This window comes from Lepidochelys kempii, chromosome 8 (assembly GCF_965140285.1).
Source record: "Lepidochelys kempii isolate rLepKem1 chromosome 8, rLepKem1.hap1, whole genome shotgun sequence".
NCBI classification, from domain to species: domain Eukaryota; kingdom Metazoa; phylum Chordata; order Testudines; family Cheloniidae; genus Lepidochelys; species Lepidochelys kempii.
In genome coordinates this window covers 48,845,679-48,871,074 of record NC_136387.1, presented here as the reverse complement: position 1 = coordinate 48,871,074, position 25,396 = coordinate 48,845,679, and the positions used below count along the sequence as shown (strand labels likewise).

The following is a 25,396-nucleotide window of genomic DNA, read 5'->3' as shown; positions in this document are numbered from 1 at the left end:
TAATTTAAACAAAATGGGGGAGGGGGAAGATACAGTCCCACTATATTGCCTACCAGTAGAGTGTCCAAACAGAAGACTCTTTTGAGTAGCGATTATTTAATTTGCCCAGTCAAGGCACCGCATTTATATACTATTTCACATTGAATTTGATTATGCCCTACAGACCTGGCTGGTCAAGGATTTGATACACATATTGGCTTGGGATTCGAGCTTTCTTTTTTATTTAAATAAAAATTTATATATATAAATATATATATATACATATATACATAGTTATATCTGTATATATATTGGGTATGTTTTAAGAATTTTTTCACATGAGCGCAGCTGTTCTGATCAAATGTCTGATAGGGAGGTAGAAGCACTGAATGAAGATAAAGCATTTTTGGCACACAGCCACACTCTTCGTGCATTCGTGCACATTTATTTCACTCTTAGCTGAACTTTGGCCTCAGAATTGCCAAGGAAAGCAGTTTTGAGGCTTGTTTATTTTTTCCCTTGATTTGTGGGGAGGACTCTTCTCTGCCCTGGATTCTCACCAGCTGCACTATTTCTCCCACTCACACATGTTTACACCCTACCCCTTCCTTGATCATGGTCTCCATCCTTCCGGTTTAGGAGGACTGGACTGGCTTCGCTGAGAGATTATTTCTGTTCCATTCTTCTCCCTGTTAGGGTTGGCTCAGTGCGCTGTCTTGACAGCATGCTGGTGAGTGAGCTGATTCAGGGACCCATGCTGTGGTCTCTACTCCTGAAGTGAAGGTCACCAACACCAGGTCAGCTTTGACTGTGTTATTTTTAAGAACCTTTTTTTTTTTTGCTGTGTAAATATAAACATACGCTCATTTTAGTCAAGATAATTTAGTGCAGTATTCTAATCTAGGAGGGCAAGTGCAGAATGCCAGATTTTCTACTTTTGACTAGAAAACTCTTCTTTACATAAAGTAATTAAAATTATCAAAATAAAAATTGCATGCTACGGCACATTCTCCTCCGCCGTAGGAAGAAAATCTGGAGGGGGCAAACAATTATGGCCCATTATCTGTTGTGCCAACTAGTTTAATTTCCAGTTCAAAAGTGACCCTCTTCTCTCTAAGCCAGGGAAAGAAAAATTCTACAGTAAGAACTACTCAGATCACTACATGTAGGTCAGCAAGGGTAAATGCTCCTAAACCTATGGATTAGAAAGAGTACCTTTATGTTGTTTTTCCACCCGTTTGTGCTGTACTTTTTGTGCATAGTGTCCTTGTTTTGATCAGTCTCTCCGGGTGAATGCCCTGTTTGCTCAACATTGTCGTTTGGCTTGTTAACTAGTCTGTTTAATATGTGCAAATCTTATTGATTTTGGCTTTGTTTCCTTTTTCTCCTGCTCTTGCTCTTTCCCTGTGTTTCTTTGGAGAAGTTTAGGTGATAAAACTAGTGGAAATAGGGAACCAGAAAAAGGCTTTAAATTTTCATGAAGATAGTATCTGAAATCCACTTTCTGTGGAAAAATCCTGCCAGCAGAGCTGAGAGAACCCATTACTCTTCAGGTGCAAGGACTGATTGTTAAAGCAGATAACCTACATTCCCATAGACAAGCTATGTTTACTGCCTCACTCATTTCTGTGTCCTGTTCCTGTCCCTGTTACACCAGGACACTGTCCAGTTCAGTTAAATGAAACTGCTACAGCCTGGCTTGGTCCCATCTACTCCAGCAAGAACAGTGTTGGAATACTGTTGGGACACTATCATGTTGTATGGCAAGTAGGGTAAATTTGCTGGTGTAGATCGAACCTTTGACTGCTTGTTGCTAGCAGAGTTTCAACCATAATATACACGGAGCCCTGAAAATGAGACACTTCAAATAGTACGCTAGTCTTCACAATGTCAGACACAAATAGTTGACCCACTAGGAGTATAACCAATTTCATTTTTCCTGGAGTATCATGGGTTCTTTCCTTCTTACATGTGCCCCAGTTCCCCAATCTTAATTGTCGAAATCTATATCCTTATCTTCTGGCTGTTTGTAGGCTGCCCTGCACCATTTCAAAATAGAAATCCTGTGGATCTAAGCACCTTTCATACATGTAGTCCTGTTACCACTTTAACCTCAAATTCTTCAGCTCTCTAGGTTCTACTGACCCTTGTTATCTCCCTCTAGTCCACCCCTCTGGCTTGCCCATCATCCTCCCTGATTGTGCAACAGTGACAGCTTGCTGCCTCAAAACAGAGCATTCAAATGAATTCGCGTAGCCAATAACTTCTGTGAAGTTGCCTTTTCTAATGGTGTTATTACTCAGTGATGCACAAATGTGATATTGCCCCTACTGGTAGGCAAACGGGGGGTCTGTATAAACGTGGTAAACTGCTGTTTTTATTTAAAGGAGAGCCAAAGACTTGTGCTTTACTTTTTTCACCTTTTTTCCCCCCAGGATAGCCATTTTGATAGTCAAATATTTGTAGAATTTTGTGAGTTGACTGTATTCTCCTGGTAGCAGTTTGCACAGTTAATGATTGTCAAGCCTTAAACATATGTTAAAAGGTGGCTTCAGTTCATCTAGTTACACAATTTGAAAATGGTGTGTTTAAGCACCTAATATATTTTGGAGTCTAACTTTCATACTTGTTCTTTCATCCACTCCCATGCACACTCTCAGCTAATTTACAGGTAGCAGAGAAGGCACTTAGAAGTTTACATAGTTTAAAAAGCCATGTTTATGAAAATTATTCCTTGATTAACATGTTGGATTTTGCGGATTTAAAATTAAAATTTCTAAAAACTAGTTTGCTGCAAACGTGAATCTTTGCTGACTTCTAAGGAAGTCCAGTGAGACTGACATGACTCCTGTCGAGCTGTACCGTTGCTTTAAATCAAATACAGTACAAATACTTCATGCAAGGACATGGTTGCCTACTGAGAACAAGCATTTAATATCTGTGACAAACTCACTGAACTGCAAAGAAGTAGATTGGGGTTTTGAGTTTGATATACAGTAAAGCTGTTTTTGTTTGTTTGTTTGTTTTTACTACTTTCAGTGGGCTCACTGAAATCTCTTGCCAGTTTATGCTTTTGAAATTCAGAGGGGAATATCTAAACAGTAAAAGTAATCAGAAAACCCTCAGCTTCTTGCTGTTCCCATTCACAAAAGTGTGGAGCTTTTAAAAATATTCTGACAGCCACAGGTCAGTGATAAGTACCAACCCTCAGGGCAGCTTTTTGAAGAGGGAGCACTTTGTCAAGAAGCTGTCTTCAGTCAAAAATTGACTTAAACTTCAAGAAAAAAGCCCAAGAAATTCAGTGCTAAAAATGAGAGCATTGAGTAGCAGTGCTGCCCGCTAGCATCCTCTGTTTAACAAAGGGAAAACAAATCCGTGCAAAAGCTGTTTGAATGTGAAGTAGTACATAGAGTAGTTTAAATGAGCAGGCAGAATAACTGGCATGACTTCACCTACATAACCATCCATTATACTGATTCCCTTCTCCTCCCCTTGTCTCTAAAACATGTACACTTTCTGCCCCACCTCCGAATATTGGCAGTATTGACAGTGATTGATACTACTGTCCACAAGATTATACATCCCTTTAACATACTAAAATGCTTTCCCTGTCTTGTTCAGCATAGTGATTCAGACATTGACCTGGTGAAAGGCCGGTCATGCTAAATATAATCTCAATTTATATTAAAAATCAATCAGCACTTCTGAGCCACCTTCTAAAGACAGCCTTGGTGCTGAGAAGTGACATTTGTGTCCTTTGCAGTATGTGAGTACATGGCCAAGATTGTTCATATGACATTGAAACTGATTTTGTCTCACCGTAACTTTAATATGAAATATAAAAATTAAATACTGATGCCATCAACTACTTGCTTTCTGACAAAATGGCAGATACTGGGAAGAGGCTTAAGTGCCAGTTGAGTTACATGTCAAGTCAACTGGTCTGGGGGACCTTATTCCAACAGAGTCTCCTGACACAGGTTCTACTTCATAGTAAAAAAACAGGTGTTAACTGTGTCTTTGATCACGCCTCATCCTTGGAAGCAGTTGATTGTTGTGATGTAGATGGGACCCTAATTGGAGGGGAAAGGAGCATTTAATGTCGTTTAAAATGATTGAATAAGTGGTGAGAGCTGTTTCATGCCATGGGAACTCTGAACACGGTAAGCAGAGAGAGTGGAGCTTTCTTTGAAATCTTCTAATGAAGAAGTGCATGAAGAACTTGGTTCTTCCTCCGTGTACACTGGGCTTCCTTCTCAACAGCCTCCCAGTGCAGGTGGAACTTCCTAACACTGTGGCCAAAATGTCCCAACTTGGATGTTGACAGTTCAGCCACCTGAGTAAGTGGTCTGAGCTTCAGTGCTAGTGAGCCCCTGCAGCTTCCACAGAATTAACCTCTAAGTCCATTAGGAGCTGCAGATGCTCAGCCCCTCTGAAAATCAGACCTCTTCCATTCAGGTGTTGAGCTCCAGCCACCAGATTCTGGACGCTTTTACCCAATAGATCTGGAGTTACGTAAGTTTCACCAGTTCCTCCTGGTTCTGAAAGTTTTTTGGCCAAAAGGAAAACACAGCAGTATCAACTTTAAAAATAGAAAAAAAGTTTTGTCTTGGGGAAAGTACAACCAAAGGGAGATGCAGTCCATGAAAAGAAAAAGTATTAGATATACTGAAATATGTATATGTATCTGTAACTAAAAAACAAAATCCTGTGATGTATTTGATGTTTATGGTATAAACTAAAAATCATTTGCTTCTCTGTAACATTAAAGTTGTTGTTAATTTGTGGCAGATAGTACTCACAAGTCTTTGGCATCCAAACCAGATTGTGTACTGGATAGATCCCACAACTGGACCTATGCAGTGAGCTCTTTTCTAGTTTTTATTAGAGGTAGCAGAAACTTTCTCTGCATGCAGAAAACAGCCTGAGTCAGGAGAGGAGAAATAACCCCCCACGTAACATAGCCGATCCATTAATAATTTTTATGCCATTCCTTTGCAGCTTCTCCTAAGTGGGCAGTTGCAATGTGGACAAAATAGCCAGTAACATGAGACTTTTAGCTTTTCTAGTGTAAGGAATTTCTGCCTTCCCTGTGGCTTCTGCTTGCCAGGTAAGCAGCCTCTGTGCTAAGAGGAGCTTTCCTTGAAGGTCAGCTTATCAGCTACACTGTAGCTTGGTTTATTTTATTTTTTTCTGCTTTTGATAACCGGTGATAGTAATGTGAAGAGCTCTGTTCCCATTTTGTTCCACTCTATGGGGAAGTGGGTATTAGGTGTTGGGGGGGAGGGGAGGAGGATTATGACAGTTAAGGGACCGAACACACACAACCACATGCATTCCCACTTCAGAAGCCACCTAACTGTTTCCAGTTGTGGGATTTCTCTACAGAAATACTTTTATTTGTAAGCCTAGTTTTCTTTGGTTTCTTAGGCTCATACCGGTCTCCCCGAGACATTCTGCAGTCATTATCACCTTTTTGGGTGGAATTTATTTTATTTTTTTGTTTTGGTTTTTTAAAAATAACTTTTTAACATTGGTGCATATATGCTTGGGATAGAGCTTGTGTAATTTACCAATCGTATTGATTGTATGTGATTGTGCCCTGCAGAGGTATATTTAACAAAAAAAAATTAAAATAAAATTAAACAAAAATAGGATAATAAAGGAGACCGTGAGATTTGAGTCGAGTCATGAATGACTTCTTGAACTTATTTAGTACTTTGGATAAGTAAGGATGCCTGTATGCCATTCCTATAGGTCAGCGTTGAACAAAATGTCTGTCTTTCTTTCTTTTGTTTGAAGTGGCCTCTTGTTGCTTTTCCCCTTTTTTCCTCCCTGTCAAGAAAAAAAATGTCCTGAGACTTAAAGGGACAGCACATTCCACACTTGCTGATTATTATAAATACTGTTTGTACAGCTCAAAACACTCTTTTTAAAGAGTAGAGATTAAATAGAACATGTGGGTAGAATTCCAAAATTGTGAATTCTGCGTGCACACAGGGAAACTGAAATCTGGTACATGGAGGTTTGGCTTGGGGGAGTTATTGAAAGGCATGTATGGTAGTTAGGTGTCTTTCAGTGTGAGTTCGGTATCTACATGCCATTTTGGGGAGACAGCACAATTTGCCTTTTCTTCCTTCCCCTGTGTTTTAATTCTCACAGTATTCTGAAATTGAAATTTAAAAGTAAAAGCCTTCTGCATATTATGTTGACGGGAAGAAGGGGGTTGACCGATACTAAAACCAGGAGGGTGTCTGGTTGGAAAGTTAATATTTTCCCTCGCGATTTTAATTGGCTTGCTTTGCATTTCTGATTTCACTTTTGTATTAAAAAACAAACCTATTGTGTGTGTATGGTGGTTCTATAAAAAATGCAACATGATGAAATGCTGTTTCCTTCCTCCCTTTTGAAACTGACTCAGACTCATGTTGCTCCAGCATAGTTTTTAAGGCTCCTAAAGGAGGATTTATTTGAACAAGTAGAAAGGGGGTGATTCATTTTGGGGTTTGTAAACAGATGGAAGTGTCAATAAGGTCTTATCGGCTTTTCTGTCAGCATTTGTATTAAATGATAAACTAATGGAGAACACATTTGAAATATCTCTCATTTTCTCTCGGGATTGAAGTGTGTGGTCACCTAAGTTTGTGTGATGTGATCCTGTTAATCATGAAGCTCTTTCTCCAGTACAGCCTTTAGAATCCTGCAGGGTAGGGAGCTGCCCAGTATCTGAGCAGAGAAGCCTGTGCCCCTTTTTGAAGACTTCTTCCTTTTCCTCTCTGGTCAGGGAGTCCTGGCAGGCTCAGGCACAGTGGTAACTCACCTCGAATCCTCTGCTTTGCGCAGAGTGATTTTTGTTCATTGTGTGTCCTCCAGACATGCACAAAAACGGATATTTGAGACAATCCTTTATTGTTTAAAGAGCCTGTGTTCTAGAAGTGCAGGGCTGGCAGTCTTAGGTTTGTAATGCAGTTGACCTCATTGAAATACGTATTTTAGTTCATTTGCTTCAGAATGAGAGTAAGCTTGGCCCCCAACCTGTGGTGGTTATGCACTCTCTTCTTCACACCCTGCCCCCTGCTGCTTGTTGGCTTTAGCAAACCTACAATAGGCGCAGATTTTAGACCTCTTGAGGGCGGGGGACATCAAGTGTGTGGAGCAAGTTCTTTCTTCAGTGAAAATTCTGTCTTGTCCTACCTGACCCCATTCAGCACAAACCAAGGGCAGCCCCTGTAACTGGCAACTCACTCAGATATTTGTGTATGCTACGTTCATCTTTAACGTTGCACCCCAGTCGTCATTCATCCCATGTCGTGCGCATTTTGTTGTGCGACTGGTAGTGGCTGTGACTGCATTTAAGGTCCCGTCGTAAATCCATTTGTTCTCAGCCTGTTGTTGTAATGCTCAGATTGCATAAACTCCTGTGGAGTGACTAATGCTCGGAGTGCACTGTGCTGAAAGGTGTGCTGCTCATCCCAAATAGTCTGGGTCCCAGGATGCTGGGGAGACCACCCTAAGTGGAAAAACAACTTGGGATCTTCTCTTTAGAACTACAGTAAGTGATTCATCTGTTTGATCCCTTAGGAAGGCATCTGTGGTTGCCCTGAGGATTAGCAGTTTCCATGTTCAAAGTGCTTTACGGACCCTAATTAACCCCTACCTTATTCCTTCGAGAGAGAGCATTTATTCTCCCCATTTATGGATGAGATAACTGAGGCAGAGGTCATGTTTATCCAAAAGCAACCGAGGGAATCTGTTGCAGTGGGCTGGAGCATGGGGCTGCTTGAATCCCAGTTCTCTGCTCTAAATGCTGGATTCCTCTGATGTTCCTGGAGTCTCCCTGTCTATGGCTCCCTGCAAGAACCTGGCAATGTGCTGCTGTGCTAGAAAGCATGGCCACTGTTCCTACAGCCTCCTCAAATATCCTTCAATACCTCTTTCTTTTCTCCTCCCGTGAGGAGTGACTGTGAAAGCCTTACTACTGTGCTCCGAAACAGCCCGCCCCATTTGTCGTCTTACCCATAAGCCACCCAAAATAGGTTCTTTATGGCTCTGCCAAGCGTAAAACAACTTTCAGATGGGGAAACTGAGGCGCACGCACACACCCCACTACCTCATGTGCAACACCCTCCTCGATGTCACTGGGGCCAACATGGTGCTCTGTGCATTGTTCAAAAGTGTGGCCACATCCAAAGGTTTGTAATATTTCAAAAGGCAGTCTGCCAAGGAGAGTGACACACACTGGAGGCCTGTCTGCTCTTCCCAGTTGTAGTGGGGTAGACCTGCAAAGCCTCTTATTTTCTCTGTTGTGAATGGTGACTTTTCTCCTGAGAGTTGAAGGTGGGAGACCTTTACAGCAGTATGGCTGATGCTTCTGAATCTTTGCCATCAGGTGAGAGTGTGAGTGGGTCACCAGTTTCATCTCTCACTTGAGGAACCTGAGATGCCAACACCTGCCCAGTGCAACAGAGCATGTCATCAGGACAAAAACTGCCTGCTCCATAGAACCAGACAAAAAGCAAACAATATTTGATTTAATGCATTTACTGTGTCAGACACAGGAATAGTGCCTATGCAGTCTTGACATATGTCTTCTGTGTTTTGGGCCTCCCCCAGCTGCAGTGACTCTGTGATCCAACAAAGCACTGTAAGAGCCTAGAGAGAGAAGGTGACTGAAGAGCTCTGTGTAACTCGAAAGCTTCTCACCAACAGAAGTTGGTCCACTGAAAGAGAGCTCCTGACCCGTTTTGTGTCTCTAATATCCTGGGACCAACATGGCTACAACAACCCTGCATGCTGTCAGTTTTAAAAATCAAATCACTTTTGGAGCAGAGAGAGGCTTGTATCCTGGCTAGATGGCCCCGAATCTGCACTATAGTCTACCTTCTGCCAATGTACGCTGCCCTATGTACGTGGATATTTTTTTATCACAATTCTGCCGCAGCCTTAACTTTCTAATTGGTGTCATTCCAACACCCACTATAGTGGGAATCTTTGTGACTTTCAGGGTGCATTGGGCCAGGCTCTTAGCCCTTTGCTACAGGACAGGTTGATAATTTCTTGGTAATACAAATGTACTTTTCTTGTCCTGGTAGGAAATACACATTCCCAATGAATTAAGGGGAAGTGGCCATGACCAGTCCTTCCTTTGGCTATGTTGAAAGTTATTCTCAGTTAAAAGGCCAACAAATGATATCTGGTGAATGTAAACCAATTACCTGATGTTTCTTCCTTCTTCCGTCTGTGTGTTTTATCAGCCAGAATTGGGGAGCCCTGTAGTGTATGTGGAGAAGGTGACCAAACTTTCCCTCCTCAGACTGAACTTTAAAACCTTTTTCAGATCAAACATTGCTTTGTTCAACTCTTTGCTTAACCTTCCACAGTTGGTCATCAACCTTTGACCTCAACATCCCACCTCTCCCCTCCCTCTCTCCCCTGACTTGACTGAGCACTGGTGGACTGGCAGAAATTCAGTGCAGAAGCTACTATTGACTAGCTTTGTGTCTGATTTTTTTTCCCCCTGCTCTAAAGCAAGCGTGCCTGTCACTGTACGTTGCAGATCACGTCCAGTAGGCGAGGAATCTGAGACACCACAAGGTAAGAGGAATTGGTTCCACAGTCCTGCTTGCTTCCAATGAGATTTTCATGTTCATTAACATAGTTTCTTATGGACTCATCCTACTTTGTAGAAACTTAAAAACTCCAGCCACTGCTGGATTGCTTGTCTGTCAGGGATCCCTGACTGTAGTGCTGAGGGGCTGCTTTTGTAGAGTTCCATCTAGGTTTCCTAAAGATCCTGGTTACGCCATGTGCTGCTCACTAGAATGCCTGCAAACCCTTCACTTCTTAAACTGTAAAGTGGGGCAAAATTGTTTCAGGGAGGCTTGGAAAGTCCTGGCTTTCTCTCACTTGTCTCTCTAATAGGCTATGTGCCTCAGAGGGGCACCTCCTTTTCCTGGGAATTTCACAAGAGAAAAGCTCTGGTGGGAGCAATTCCACAAAGGCTTACACTCTTTAATATTTGTTAAGCTTTCAAGCACTCGGAGCCAATAACAGTGACTGATATCTTAGTGCATGTTGTGGAGGGAGCATGTTTGTTAGAGAGTTAGCCATACATTTTTAACACTAATGAACGCTGCCCTTGTCAGAAGACAACATTGTTGAGCAAAGGTACTGGAGTGGAAAATTACTGGGATTGTAGACCCTGATTCTGGTGGGGGAGGAGGAGGTTGTTTCTAAAGTGCGTTCTGGGTGTTGACTCCTGAACTTCCCATGAACAATGAAAAGACTGCTTGGAGCCTGGCAGTTTTGAGCTGATTAAGCAATTCTCTACCTGACCCTCCCACACCAGCATTAGGATAGAAGGGCGCAAAAAAAAAAAAAAAAATCTTACCTGTGGGGGTTTTGCCACTGACTGCAGTCAGACTAGAATTCCACCATCTGTGTTTAAAACATGACCACTTTCAGTTCTCTCGTGGTGTAAGGCAGGACCAGCCAATCTTCTCTGCTCTATTTGGGTTTGCATGCATGCCATTTGCAATGATATCTGAGCACCTTTCAGTAAAGTTTGTATTGCCAGGGGTGGCCCCATGACTGTGGAATTCACTCATAAGAACATAAGGCCATAGTGGGTCAGACAAAAGGTCCATCTAGCCCAGTGTCCTGTCTTCTGATAGTGGCCAGTTCCAGGTGCCCCAGAGGGAATGAACAGAACAGGTAATCCTCAAGTGATCCATCAGCTGTCACTCATTCCCAGCTTCTGGCCAACAGAGGCTAGGGACACCATTCCTGCCCATCCTGGCTAATAGCCATTGATGGACCTATCCTCCATGAATGTATCTAGTTCTTTTTTGAATCCTGTTATGGTCTTGGCCTTCGCAACATCCTCTGGCAAGGAGTTCCACAAGTTGACTGTGTGTTGTGTGAATAAATACTTCCTTTTGTTTGTTTTAAATCTGCTGCCTATTAATTTCATTTGGTGACCCCCAGATTTTGTGTTGTGAGAAGGAGTAAATAACACTTCCTTATTTACTTTTTCCAAACCCGTCATGATTTTATAGATCTCTATCCTATTCCCCCCGCCCCCTTAGGTCATCTCTTTTCCAAGCTGAATAGTCCCAGTTTTATTAATCTTTCCTCATACGGAAGCTGTTCCATACCCCTATTCATTTTTGTTGCCCTTTTCTGAACCATTTCCAATTCCAATATATCTTTTTTGAGATGGGCCAAACACATCTGTACGCAGTATTCAAGATATGGGTGTACCATGAATTTATATAGAGGCAATATAATATTTTGTGTCCTATTATCTATCCCTTTCTTAATGATTCCCAACATTCTGTTAGCTTTTTTGACTCTTGAAGAATGCATCTGAGCTATAGCCTGGTTATGGAAAAAGCAATGCCTAGACACTATGATGATAGGCACTAAGGCATGTGTCTTTACAAGGGCTTTTAGCTTTGAAAATTTGGACATTAGGCTGTCAGAGACAGCATATCTGTGCCTGTAAATAACCCTGTCCTTGCAGCTGACTGAGAGCTGAGTTGGGACCTTCAGCATGCTGCTGCTCCTCCTAACTTCCTGAAATGGGAGATATGATGCAAAATCAGTCACTGATACAATATTGGAGGAGCAGTTATAATACTCAGAAAAACCTTCTCCAGTGAAGATGGTAGGCTAAAAGTGAGGAAAGCAACAGCAGGTCTGGCTGTCCATGTACACAGCAGAGACCCTTGGGTGCAGATCTCAATTTTGCCTTGACCCCTTACTCATTGCTCCCACTGGGAATGAAACGTTCAGAACCTAGCACTGTGGGTAGCTTTCCTGGCTATTCGCCTGCCGCTCTTCATTCTGTTTCTAGGTCTCTCTGTAGCACTTGTCACCATTGCATTGTTTATTATTATGTAAATAATAAAAACGGCTACCACCCTCAAGCAAGATCATTGTGCTAGCCGTTCTGCAGACACCTAACAAGGTCATTTCTGCCCTGGAGAACTTGCAGTCGAAAGAGACAAGACTGCAAAGGATCGGAGAAAGGATTATTAGCTCCCTTCTAGATGAGGAAGTGATTTTTGCACAAGGTCACACACAGTGTTTGTGACAGAGCGAGGAATAGAACCCAGATCTCCTGTGTCATAGGCCACCATGTTAACCACAAAGCCACGCTTCCTTCCCAATACCATTTTATCTAAATGCCTTTGAGTAAAAATTGTACTGCCAGAGGCTGCACTTTCCTGGTAGTGGAACCATATCTATGGAATCACCCTAGATAAATGCACCTAGCCATAAAGTATGCCATGCTGGGTTACTGTGGTAATGGGCACTGTGGGAAAACCTAAGAGAGATCCATCTTTTTGCAAAGGCTCTCCACGGAGTATTGAGTCCTGGGCAAGTAGCCAAGTCTCCATTCCTTGTCTTTCAAGCTAGACAGGAGCGTGGTCTGTATGCTGCAGTGCATAGGATATCTGATCAGACCCAATGTTAAGCCATGCAAAAATGCATGTAGAAACCATAGTGATGGAAGCCTTACAAACAGGTGTACCCAATACTGTGCATTCCACTGTGCTTACGCTAGGCTGGGCTGCTATGCTACTGCTGATCAGAGCAACATAAAGAAGTGGTGGGATTTATAATCCTTGCACGAGCAGAGGTGTGACCATCAGTTAGTAATAGTTATTTGGCTAACCTGTGCCTTGAGTATGACATTCTGATAGCCCCTTTTCTGCTTGGCCTGATCTTCCGATCAGTAATACTGACATAACTTGCAGGGGCACAGTGAGTGTTAATGAATGTAAAGTGCATTGAGCTCCTCAAACAGCAATTGGCACTGGGTGGGCACCTCTGTTTAACACCTTGTAGGACTGCCTAAAAGATCATTTTACTGTCCCCTCACTCTGCTGACTTGGTATTTCCCATGTTAGTAACTTTCAATAACATAAAGTTGAGCTGGGACTGAGCATGGAGCTCATCTCCCGCTAAGGACTAGGAAAATGTTTAGAGTAGAGCTGTCAAGCGATTAAAAGAATTAATTGTGATGAATTGCGTGGTTAATAATAGAAAACCATTTATTTAAATATTTTTGGATGTTTTCTACATTTTCTAATATTTTGATTTCAATTACAACACCGAATATGAAGTGTACAGTGCTCACTTTATATATATTTTTAACTACAAATATTTGCATTGTAAAAAACAAAAGAAATAGTATGTTTCAATTCACTTAATACAAGTACTGTAATGCAATCTCTTTATCATTAAAGTTGAACTTACTTTTTGTACAGAATTCTACATTTGTAACCTCATTCAAAAACAAAAGACTGTAAAATTTTAGAGCCTAGAAAGTCCACACAATCCTACTCTTTGTTCAGCCAATTGCTTGGACAAACAATTTGTTTACATTTGCAGGAGATAATGCTGCCCGCTTCTTATTTACAATGTCACCTGAAAGTGAGAATGGGCATTCGTATAGCACTGTTGTAGCTGGTGTCGCAAGATATTTATGTACCAGATATGCTAAAGATTCATTTGTCCCTTCATGCTTCCAGAGGACAGCGTCCAAATTAGTGAGGACCAATGCATGTTCACTTTCATCATCTGGGTCAATGCCACCAGCAGAAGGTTGATTTTCCTTTTTGGTGGTTCGGGTTCTGTAGTTTCTACATCAGTGTGTTGTGCTTTTAAGACTTCAGAAAGCATGCTTCACACGTCGTCCCTCTCAGATTTTGGAAGGTGCTTCAGATTCTTAAACCTTGGGTTGAGTGCTGTAGCTATCTTTAAAAACTTCACATTGGTGCCTTCTTTGCATTTTGTCAAATCAGCAGTGAATGTGTTCTTAAAATGAACAACATATGCTGGGTCGTCATCTGAGACTGATATAACATGAAATGTATTGCAGAACACGTGTAAAACAGCAGGAAACATGCAATTCTCCCCCAAGGAGTTAAGTCATAAACTTAATAATGCATTATTTTTTAAACAAGCATGGTCAGCATGGAAGTATGTCCTCTGGAATGGTGCCCAAAGCATGAAGAGGCGCATGAATATTTAGAATATCTGGCATGTAAATACCTTGCAATACCAGCTACAAAAGTACCATGTAAATGCCTATTCTCACTTTCAGGTGACATTGTAAATAAGGAGGGGACAGCATTATCTCCCATAAATGTAAACAAACTTGTTTGTCTTAGCAGTTGGCTGAACAAGAAGTCGGACTGAGTGGACTTGTAGGCTCTAAAGTTTTACATTGTTTTTGTTTTTGAATGTAGTTATGTAACCAAAAAAATCTACATTTGTAAGTTGCACATTCACAATAGAGATTGCACTACAGTACTTGTATGAGGTGAATTGAACAATACTGTTTCTTTGGTTTATCATTTTTACAGTGCAAATATTTGTATTCAAAAATAATAATATAAAGTGAGCACTGTATACTTTGTATTCTGTGTTGTAATTTTTGAAATCAATATATTTGAAAATGTAGAAAAACATCCACAAATATTTAATACATTTCAATTGATATTCTATTGTTTAACAGTGCAATGAAAACAGCAATTAATTTTTTTAATCACAATTAATTGTTTTGAGTTAATTGTGTGAATTAACTGCGATTAATTGACAGCCCTGAGGAATGGAATGATTTCCATATGAAGATTGCAGTCGGACTAGTGAGTTTGGAGAGGAGACTGATGCAATGGCTGTTATGTCCATGAGTCCATTTGGAGTCCATTGTAACTTCTCTTTCTGGTTTCAGGAGGATGCATATGTTCCTGTGGTTGATCATCACCCTCTGGGGTGCAGTAACTCCTCAGTACCACCCTGTGGAAGATATCTGCACTGCAAAGCCAAGGGACATCCCAGTGAATCCCATGTGCATTTACCGTAACCCTGAGAAGGTGAGCGAGGGGCTAGGGTCGGAGCAAATGAAGGAGAAGATCCCAGAATCTACTAATCCTCGTGTCTGGGAGTTATCGAAGGCCAACACCCGCTTCGCCACGGAATTCTACAAATACCTGGCAGACTCCAAGAATGACAATGAAAACATCTTCATGTCACCCCTCAGCATCTCCACAGCCTTTGCAATGACCAAACTCGGTGCTTGCGGTAACACCCTCCAGCAGCTCATGGAGGTGAGTGGCACCACCTCAGCCTCTTCTAGTTGCTATCCTAGCAACTGAAGTTAGGGCAAGGTTACTAAAGGCTGGCTGCCAGCTGTTTGTTGGTGATAAAGCTCTCTCTAGGGCTCCTTCACTCAGGACATTTCCCTGCTTAGAGAGAAAGACCTCTTGGCTAAACAAGCCCCTTGTCAGGACACCTGTCCTCGTGGAGAGCACTGCAGGAAGCTCCAGGCTGGCTTTCCTCTGGTCTGTTGGGAATCCCAACTCCTGTAGCTCCAATTGTTGAAGTAAATTCTTCAGTTGCACTCTAGGTTCGGGCCTGTTGGCTCCATATGGAGGAGCGGGAAACTCTTCAAGGGGCACCAAGGAGAAGGCAAATACTTGGCTCCTAGTGGACCTGACAATGTGTAGATAGGCAATGTTAACATGCAGGGATAGATCATCCTTGTGCTGAAAACTGAGGGAAACCTAATGAAACTTGGGCATGGGGTTAGTGTTAGTTCCTCCCCCTTCCTACAGCAGTTCCTCCCCCTTCCTACAGCAGCTCAAACTCAGGATGCCCCTATCCGGATAAGGGAAAAGAACTCTCCTATTGCTCCATGGAAATGCTGCCGGACAAAGGCTGCCTCCTGGAATGAATAAGATGGGTGGAGACCACAGACTAAATTCTGAGTTCAGACATCATAAATTCACAGCATCACCCAATATCCAGGAAGCTGAGTCCTTACTGATCTCAAGGCACTTAGAAGATCCTCAGTGCAGTTATCACAGTCTGTGCCTGCCCTAGGGAAATCTCTGGTGCTAACCACGGAGTGGTCCCACCAGTGTGCTTCTAATGAACCTCAGGGTGATCCAGCTCCCATTGAAGTCAATGGCATAAGCCCCACTGATGCTAACGTGGCTGGATTCAGCCCCTTGTGAGCTCACATGTGCAGGCTAAGCTAGCACCATTTGCAGTAGACTAGCAAGATAGGCTCAGTGTCTTCACTTTGCTAGGAAACCCATTAGCAAAAATATGAATCAATGAAAAGGTGCCTGAGGCATCTCCCGGGAGCCAGCTCAAGGGCATTCTCCAGATCCACACCCAGTTGTTGCCGGGTGGTGACTCTTGGGTGGCCTGAGTGAAATGAGCTTCTATCAGCATGAGAGTCTCTTTGGAAAGTCTGACAATAAAGCTGACACAGGGCAGTCGAAGTGAGGAGCAGGTTTTCTGGTTCTCACAGTAGCCAGAAAAGGGCACTTTTAGGCATGTGTCACTAGGCTGTAAATCTTGTGACTTTCAGGGTCTCTAGTTCCCTACTGGGGCCATGGCAGTGTTAGTTTTCAGAGGGCTCCTCCATAGCGTGTATGAAAGCTCCATGGGATAGAAAACAATGGAGGGGAGTGCAGCTGAGAATATAAATGGCTTGTGCCCATTTTTATTTGGCAATAGATCTCTAAGCAGAAGTTACTGCAGCAAGGTAAGGGCTCCTGCCTCATGAGTAAATGATTGCATGGGCTGTAACAAAGCAGCAGTTCCAGAAACAAGATCCACCCATTACCCGAATGGCAGATTGTTTGAGCCCCCAATTATAATTGGGATTCTAGCTTGTTCATTTTGCTTGTACTGCTCCGCTTTGACTAACCAAGTGAGAGATGTGCTCTGGGCACAGGACTGTGAGCCAGATGTGCTAGTCCTTCGGCTGACACCAGTTTCCTCTGTAGCAGAGTCATATGTCTAAAGTACCTAGATGCACCCCCATTACTGTCATATCTGAGCACCTCACAATCTTTAATATATTTATCCTTCCAACACGCCTGTGAGGTAGGGAAGTGCCGTTCTCCCTTTTCAGAAGGGGCACCGAGACCCAGGGAGGTTAGGGCTTTGCCTGGGAAAGTTATACTGGTGTAAACAAGGAGATGTGAATTTAAACCACTATCGTTACACTGGTTTAACACCCCAGGTGGACTCTTATGTCTGAATAAGCATGTCCACATGGATAATTACACTGGTAAAAAGAAAAGGAGGACTTGTGGCACCTTAGAGACTAACCAATTTATTTAAGCATAAGCTTTCGTGAGCTACAGCTCACTTCATCGGATGCATTCAGTGGAAAATACAGTGAGGAGATTTATATACACAGAGAACATGAAAAAATGGGTGTTATCATACACACTGTAAGGAGAGTGATCGCTTAAGATGAGCTATTACCAGCAGGAGAGCGGGGCGGAGGGGGGCGGAGAAAACCTTTTGTAGTGATAATCAAGGTGGGCCATTTCCAGCAGTTAACAAGAACGTCTGAGGAACGGTGGGGTGGGGAATAAACATGGGGAAATAGTTTTACTTTGTGTAATGACCCATCCACTCCCAGTCTCTCTATTCAAACCTGAGTTAATTGTATCCCGTTTGCAAATTAATTCCAATTCAGCAGTCTCTCGTTGGAGTCTGTTTTTGAAGTCTTTTTGTTGTAATATTGCGACCTTTAGGTCAGAGAGCGAGTGACCAGAGAGATTGAAGTGTTCTCCGACTGGTTTATGTGTGTTATAATTCTTGACGTCTGATTTGTGTCCATTTATTCTTTTACGTGAAGACTGTCCAGTTTGACCAGTGTACATGGCAGAGGGGCATTGCTGGCACATGATGGCATATATCACATTGGTAGATGTGCAGGTGAATGAGCCTCTGACAGAACGCCACTAGCTGTCACCTTCAGCCCCCAACTAAAACTTCTCCAATGCATCATCAAGGATTTACAACCTATCCTGAAGGACGACCCATCACTCTCACAAATCTTGGGAGACAGGCCAGTCCTTGCCTACAGATAGCCCCCCAACCTGAAGCAAATACTCACCAGCAACCACACAACAGAACCACTAACCCAGGAACCTATCCTTGCAACAAAGCCCGTTGCCAACTGTGTCCACATATCTATTCAGGGGACACCATCATAGGGCCTAATCACATCAGCCACACTATCAGAGGCTCGTTCACCTGCACATCTACCAATGTGATATATGCCATCATGTGCCAGCAGTGCCCCTCTGCCATGTACACTGATCAAACTGGGCAGTCTTTACGTAAAAGAATAAATGGACACAAATCAGACGTCAAGAATTATAACATTCAAAAACCAGTCGGAGAACACTTCAATCTCTCTGGTCACTCGCTCTCTGACCTAAAAGTCGCAATATTACAACAAAAAGACTTCAAAAACAGACTCCAACGAGAGACTGCTGAATTGGAATTAATTTGCAAACTGGATACAATTAACTTAGGCTTGAATAAAGACTGGGAGTGGATGGGTCATTACACAAAGTAAAACTATTTCCCCATGTTTTTTCCCTCCCCCCCGCCCCCCCACTGTTCCTCAGATGTTCTTGTTAACTGCTGGAAATGGCCCACCTTGATTATCACTACAAAAGGTTTTCTCCTGCTCCCCTCCCACCCCCCGCCCCGCTCTCCTGCTGCTAATAGCTCATCTTAAGTGATCACTCTCCTTACAGTGTGTATGATAACACCCATTTTTTCACATTGTGTGTGTATATAAATCTCCTCACTGTATTTTCCACTGAATGCATCTGATGAAGTGAGCTGTAGCTCACGAAAGCTTATGCTCAAATAAATTGGTTAGTCTCTAAGGTGCCACAAGTACTCCTTTTCTTTTTGTGAATACAGACTAACACAGCTGCTACTCTGAAACGGTAATTACACTGGTATGATTACAGTGGTGTGACTATACTGGTGGTATAACTAGAAACATTTCCTGGGTAGACAAACCCTTAGTGGCTTGCCCAAAGTCATGCAGGAATCCTGCAGCAGAGCTGGGAACTGAAACTGGGTCTCCCAGTTTCCCAGGCTAATGTCCAGGGTTTAAAAGAATCCAGGTCTCCTGATTCCATGTGCAGCAGCCATAAGGGCTCCATTCACTTCCTGAAAGGAGAGAGGGAGGATGGTTGGTGAACGAGAATTGTGAGGCTGTTCTTAGTGTAAGGTAGAGGCTTAAGAGGGTAGAGAGAAGGTATCAGGCAAAAGAGACAATTGGGGAGGAGGCTGGGTAGGGTATAGTCTGAGCATGGGAGGGGAGACATCTGTGCTTTGAAGGGGAGGAGGAGAAAGAGGAGCAGCCGTATGATTTTTATATAGACATTTTTCTTTGTTAAATGGTGTTTGTATTCTGGACATTTCAAAGTCTTGTTTCTGCACAACTGCACCCAGCTTTCATGGAGAGAGAGAGGGGGGCTCAGCTGCAAAGTTTGTGGATGTGTCTAAACTCCACAGATCTAAAATCTCCAGACCCTATCCAGGGGGTTGGATCAGGCCTATCTCTGCTTCCATGTGAATAAAACCAAACAAACCAAGAGCTCTCATCAACTCCAGAGTGAGTGGTCCTGTGTCTGTGGAGTTAATGAGCGGTCATCAGCCTGTCGCTACAGGAAATGGGGAGCCAGGTCTGGGATTCCTTCTCACTCCTTTGGTTCCCTAGGTTTTCCGGTTTGACACTATTTCAGAGAAGACATCTGATCAGATCCACTTCTTCTTCGCCAAGCTGAATTGCCGGCTTTATAAGAAGGCCAACAAATCCTCAGAGCTGGTGTCGGCCAATCGTCTCTTTGGGGAGAAATCTCTGACCTTCAATGAGACCTACCAGAACATCAGTGAGGTGGTTTACGGAGCCAAACTCTGGCCCTTGAACTTCAAAGTGAGTCCGAAGGACTTTAGTTTCTATCCCTTTCCAATTCCTTGTGCTGTTGATAAACTCTCTCCCTCACCTCGCTGGAGCGGCCTAATGGGTGCTGTGAACCAGGGGCACGGGGCTGCATGTGACTGAGTGTGCTTGAATGCAGCACAGGTTTGCTAGTGACCAAACCTGCGTTAAGCTCAGATTCTGGTTTATCCATTTACAAGCTTCTGACTTCTGAGTACTGCAGCACAGTGCTCGGAACACATGGTCTGCACTGGGAACATGTCCCGCCAATTATTGGTGGCTGCCTCCTACAGAGAGAGACAATGGGGTGTTGAAAATCCCCCATATAATTTATTGTTTTGGGTCTCTTCCTCCAGGAAAAGCCGGAGCAGTCCAGGACTCTAATTAATGAGTGGATCGCTAATAAAACTGAGAAGCGAATTACTGATGTGATCCCTGAGGGAGGCATTGATGACCTCACTGTCCTGGTGCTGGTCAACAGCATTTACTTTAAGGTACAGGAAACAACCCTAGGGAAATCTGCTCCCCTAGGGAGAGAGGGGGTCTACAGCCAGGCTTTGGGTGAGGTGATGAGAAGTCAGTAGATCATTCTCTTAACTCAGACACACTGAAGCTTTAAGAAATGAAGATGCTGGTTCAGACCTGTCAGCTGTGATGACTCGTATGAGAGTCAAACAGGGAACAGCAGTGAAAACCCAAACACACCAACATTGGGACAGAGGACTGAAAAGTGAAGTTCACTATAAGGTAGAGAGGGATGCAAACCAAACCAAAAACCTGGACCTTCCCATCCCTGATCTGTGTGTGTTGTGGGGAGAGGTCTGGAATCCAGATCAGAATTCTTTGGCTGGCCTTTATTTGGGTTGTGCCAAAATCCCAAAGATATGGAAAGGGTCTGAAATTTGAATCTAGCTCCAAATTCTGCAGCCCAGAATGTACATATGACTGGTCTGATTTCATTGCCCGAGCTGGGCTGAGATGCACAGTCAACAATCATCACAACTGGGGACAAGCCAGTGAGTTCTGTACGTTAATTCTGTTTCGGGGAGGTAGTGGGGGGGAGGGCTGAAGAGCATCCTTCTGGGATAGGGGAGTTGTCCGTTCCCTAACCAGCTCTGCCACTGAGCTGCTATATGGTGTCACCTAAGTCACTTAGCCTCTCTGTGTCTGTTTTCCTATCCATAGCCCCCTCCCCACCGTGGGTTGGGAGGAGGTAGTGAGGCTAACCTCATTGTTCACCACAGAAATCCAAAGCACTATTCATCACAACAGTGGGGAGCCAGCTCCTTCTCTCACAAAACTTTGGGGAATTCAGGTTGATTGGGACCTTGATCTCAGTTTGCTCATGAAAAATGGAAGTTTTATTGAACTTGAACCTTATTGAAGTTTTGCAACAGCCAAAACTGCCCCTCGTCCTGCCCATCTCTAGCATGAAAAACAGGAGGTACTGCTCGTAACAAATGGGAAGCCAATGATGATCCAGAGAGTGCCCCTTTCCGAAGAGGGGAGAGAACTGCACTGGTTCCCCACGGCTCAGCATGCGCTGGGCCGTGGGGCTCGGATTCTCTCATCTGTGGCTGATGACTGTCTGTCTTTACCATGGTCCCCTAGGGGCACTGGAAATCGCAGTTCCTTGCTCAGAACACAAAAAGGGACAAGTTCTATAGGAGCGATGGCCAGATCTGTACCACCCCCATGATGTACCAGGAGAAAAAGTTCCGTCACGTCACCGTCCCCAGCGACCATGTGCAGGTGGTGGAGCTCCCGTACAAAGGGGATGACATCACCATGGTTCTCATCCTGCCCACCATGGGCAGTTCTCTGGGAGAAGTGGAGCGGAACCTGACCCCAGAGCAGCTGCAGAGCTGGCTGGGCTCTATGAAGGAGATCTCGCTCTCTGTTTACCTCCCCCGCTTCCGCATTGAAGACAACTTCAGCCTGAAGGAGAAGCTGCAGCACATGGGGCTGGTGGATCTCTTCAGCCCTGAAAGTGCCAAGCTGCCAGGTCAGTCCTGTCAGGTTCCCACACTGAGAGCAGGGGCAGGGAACTGAAATGAAGCAGCACCCTGTGGAGAGGGGCCAAGTATTTTAAAGCAGTGCTAGAATTGTAGTGGCTTCTCCACTGAGCTGCGCACAAGTGTCCTGATCACAAAATCCAGTGTCACCACTGGGGCAAAGTCCCCGCTGATCCTAGGGGTGGCCTGTTTGGGTCAGGGTTGAATCTACAGAGAAATTGTCAGACTGGCATCTTCCACCAGCACTAAATTTGCCTGCAAAATATTCAGTGCTAAGGGCCCAAATCTACCCTTATATACGAACACTTAGGATTTCCACTGAAGTCACTGTGGGCCCAGTGCAATGGCAGCAGGGCAGAATTTGGATCTTTAGCTTGACCCTTGTCCTCATTTCATTTGCCCTTTCCCCATTAGTGTCATCATCTGCCTCAAACTCCCTCTGGTGTGAGAGCAAAATGTTTTGGTGCTCGGGGTATTGTCTTCTCAAAAAGCTGTTCTTGAAGTTCCCTGTCTGTTTATGGCTTGTTGGTTTGTTTGTTTTTTTAGGCATAGTTGCAGAGGGCCGTACAGACCTGTATGTGTCTGATGCTTTCCACAAAGCCTTCCTTGAGGTAAGCCTTGCTTTCCAGTACTCTCCTGTGGTTTGTTTCTTTTAATGTAACTTTTTGTTTAGTCTTTTTAACAGCAGCAAAAACCTTTTCCTTCCCTTCTCTCCCTTCTGATAAACTTAAAATTGTGTCACTAATTTCCAATCTAAGCCTGTGACTCTTCTGGGTTCCAGTCTGTGGCAGGTGAAGATAAGGCACCAAAACCACCACCAATTGAATTCCAAAGCCCAACAGCACAAAGTAGAATGTGTGGTTTGGAGTCTGTAAAGAACCTAGGACCTGAGCCAAAGCTTGCTGAAGTCAAGTCTTCCCATTGACTTCAGAGGGCTTTGGATCAGACCCCTACAGCATTGTTGGGCCTATACAAGAAATACCCTGTAAGGCTGGCTGCCAAAGAAAGGGGGTGGGGCAGAGAATCCACGGTTTTGGCAGGGCAACGAATTCAATGTCATCATTTTAGTTAGACGGTTTTGACCTGCTGCTTTAATATTAAAGTTGTTTGTCCTGGGAAGTTATGAGACAACAAATATCCTTTTACTTAACAATAAAACTTGCTTAAAAAATTTCAGTAGCCAGTGATCGTGATGCTGGTCTTGCTTCCACAGCTAATGTTGCAGATTTAGAACTTAGGAGAATCTAGAGACAGAGAAGGATGCATCTAAGTCAGCTAGGCTCAGATCCTTAAAAGTACCTGGGCGCTGAACTCCCACCAAAACCAGTAGGAGTTGAGTGCCCAAGAACCTTTGAGAGTCTGGGCACTAGTCTCTCATCCCCCTGTTGTTGCAGGATTGTCCGTGTATTGACGAGAATAGCACAGGTGGTTTGTGGGCCTGTTTTTCAGGCATGCATAGGCCCTTGCGATTTGCACAGGACCATACTTACCCATGTGCTGGAAATCATGGGGTTACACATACGCATCAGAGTTTGGAAGCAGATGAGTTTGAAAATCTGGCCTCTTAGGTCCGGATGCATGGAGTGTTAACCAGGTGTAAAGGACTGTCTCAAGACTTTCACATAAAATGATGCTTGGGTATTCTTCTGTGTGCTTCAGATCCATAAAAAAATGGGGGAACCCTTTTAAAACAGCTCCTTGAAAATCCTCTGTTAACTGTAGCAGAGGGGGCGGGTGCTCTGTGGTACCATGTGGAGAAGCCTGGTGTATCCCCTGCAGCCAGCAGGGCATGGGAGCTCTGCACCCAACGTGCCGCTCCTCTCACAAGTGGGAGTGAGCGTTTCACAGCCAGGTGACTGACTTTTCTCTCATTCACTCCCAGCCAACCTGGAAGTAAGGGGGTGCTGCAACATGCACATCTGCCCTGTGTACGTGAGGACTATATGTTAATCCCATCTTCTGTCTGATCGGCAGGTGAATGAGGAAGGCAGTGAGGCAGCAGCTTCTACCGTAGTCATGATCTCGGGGCGTTCATTTCCCATGAACAAAATGGTCTTCAATGCTAACAGGCCCTTTCTGCTCCTCATCCGGGAAGTTGCCATCAACACCATCATCTTCATGGGCCGAATATCCAATCCCTGCCCTTAAGGAGTCGTGGCCAAGTCCCAGCCTCTCTGTCCCCATTGGTATCCAGTCAATAAAATATCCTCTCCCCATGTCTGTCTCTTACGCAGCATTTTCTGCAGTATTGCTAGTCAGCAGTTTGGAAGGCCCAGCTTTACTCAGGGCAGCTGTCCTGTTGTTTGACAGAACCCTTACTTAGGGACTGTAACCTGTTAAACTGTTTACCCCCTTGCTGTCACAGTAGGGCGAGGGAGGGTGATGCATCTAAGGTGATGTTCTCTCAGCACCAGAGGAAGTCCCATCCTGCATTCTCCCTGTTAAAAGGAGGTTGGATTCTCCCAGTATTTTGCACCAATATTTGTTGTGTATCGCTGTCCTCATTCAGGCCTCAACTGTAACTCTGATCACAGCTTCCATTAAAAAACAATCCAGCAAACTAAAATATGAATGGCCAGTTTCTTCCTTGTTATAAACTTTTCAGTACGTGAGAGAGGAGCAGGCTGGGCCCGGAGAGCCCTCAATCTTTAATAAATGGGTGGTTCTCCCCATCCCACTCTTATCCTAGTGGACGGGCATGTCAAACTTCCTGCTGGGGTGTGGCAAATCTTCCCACTCACTCATGGGGCCATAATGCCACTCCTTGAAATGTGGCCTGCCTCACCCCTCTGTTATGACTGGGGAGGCTGGGCCATATTTGAATGAGTGGTGTTACAATGCTCACTAAAACGCTGAGGCTCAAATTGAGAAATACTGCCCTGAAAGCTTTGGATATTAAGGTACACCTCTACCCCGATAGAACGCTGTCCTCGGGAGCCAAAAAATCTTACCACGTTATAGGTGAAACTGCGTTGTATCAAACTTGCTTTGATCCACTGGAGCACGCAGCGCCCACCCCCCTCCTACCCCCCCGGAGCGCTGCTTTACTGCGTTATATCAGAATTCGTGTTGTATCGGAGTAGAGGTGTAGTGCTTTTAAAAGGTTTCCTAAGATATGCAAAAATAGACTGCTGGATCAAAAGACTGATTTACTTAAAGTAGAATAAGTTTATTGGAATCAATGTATTGATGGTCCCAATTCCATCTAGATTACATTGGAAAGTCCCATTTTGTAAGGGGGATGGCTCGAAATTAAATAAATAAATTTTGCATTAGAACAATGCTAAATTAAGGCCTAACTCTGCTCTTTGGAAGTCAATGGCAAAATTGTCAGGGTATATCTATATTGCAATATTGTAAGACCAGGGTTCAAACTTAGGCTCAAGCCTAACGCCCACTTCCATCTGCACACACATCATGCTAACCCAAGGCTCGGAGTGAGGATCCTAGGACTTCACAAGGGTGGAGGGTTCAAACCAGGACCTGAATTCTACTAACCCTGGTTTTACAATGCAATGTAGAGAGCAGTTGCCCCTGACATCCCACTGTTGGCCTTCAGGAAGTTCTAGTCTCTAGGCAGGACCCCAATACACATGAACAAATTTCA

The 25,396-nt window shown here is 43.9% G+C and overlaps 1 protein-coding gene across 3 annotated transcripts; it reads left to right on the top strand.

The window, feature by feature from the left end:
- The first annotated feature begins 687 nt into the window (after window positions 1-687).
- SERPINC1 (serpin family C member 1) lies at window positions 688-24,355 on the top strand. Of its 3 annotated transcripts, none has more exons than XM_073356429.2 (7): window positions 688-776; window positions 14,726-15,101; window positions 19,553-19,768; window positions 20,131-20,268; window positions 21,386-21,779; window positions 22,336-22,400; window positions 23,764-24,355. In XM_073356429.2, exons 2-7 carry the CDS (start codon window positions 14,730-14,732, stop codon window positions 23,935-23,937), a joined length of 1,359 nt encoding a protein of 452 aa, XP_073212530.1. In that variant the 5' UTR covers window positions 688-776; window positions 14,726-14,729; the 3' UTR covers window positions 23,938-24,355. The 3 variants fall into 3 exon arrangements, with proteins under 3 accessions (XP_073212530.1, XP_078710180.1, XP_073212531.1); XM_073356430.2 differs by lacking the exon at window positions 688-776 and adding an exon at window positions 9,382-9,573; XM_078854054.1 differs by lacking the exons at window positions 688-776; window positions 19,553-19,768 and adding an exon at window positions 9,371-9,573.
- The last annotated feature ends 1,041 nt before the right edge of the window (window positions 24,356-25,396 follow it).

What these genes read in the sequence shown, in the direction of transcription:
- SERPINC1 (XM_073356429.2), top strand. Translation starts at nt 14,730, where the DNA reads ATGCATATGTTCCTGTGGTTGATCATCACCCTCTGGGGTGCAGTAACT. An exon ending in TCAACAGCATTTACTTTAAG is followed by an intron (nt 20,269 to 21,385) that starts GTACAGGAAACA and finishes ATGGTCCCCTAG; the next exon opens with GGGCACTGGAAATCGCAGTT. An exon ending in TGAAAGTGCCAAGCTGCCAG is followed by an intron (nt 21,780 to 22,335) that starts GTCAGTCCTGTC and finishes TTGTTTTTTTAG; the next exon opens with GCATAGTTGCAGAGGGCCGT.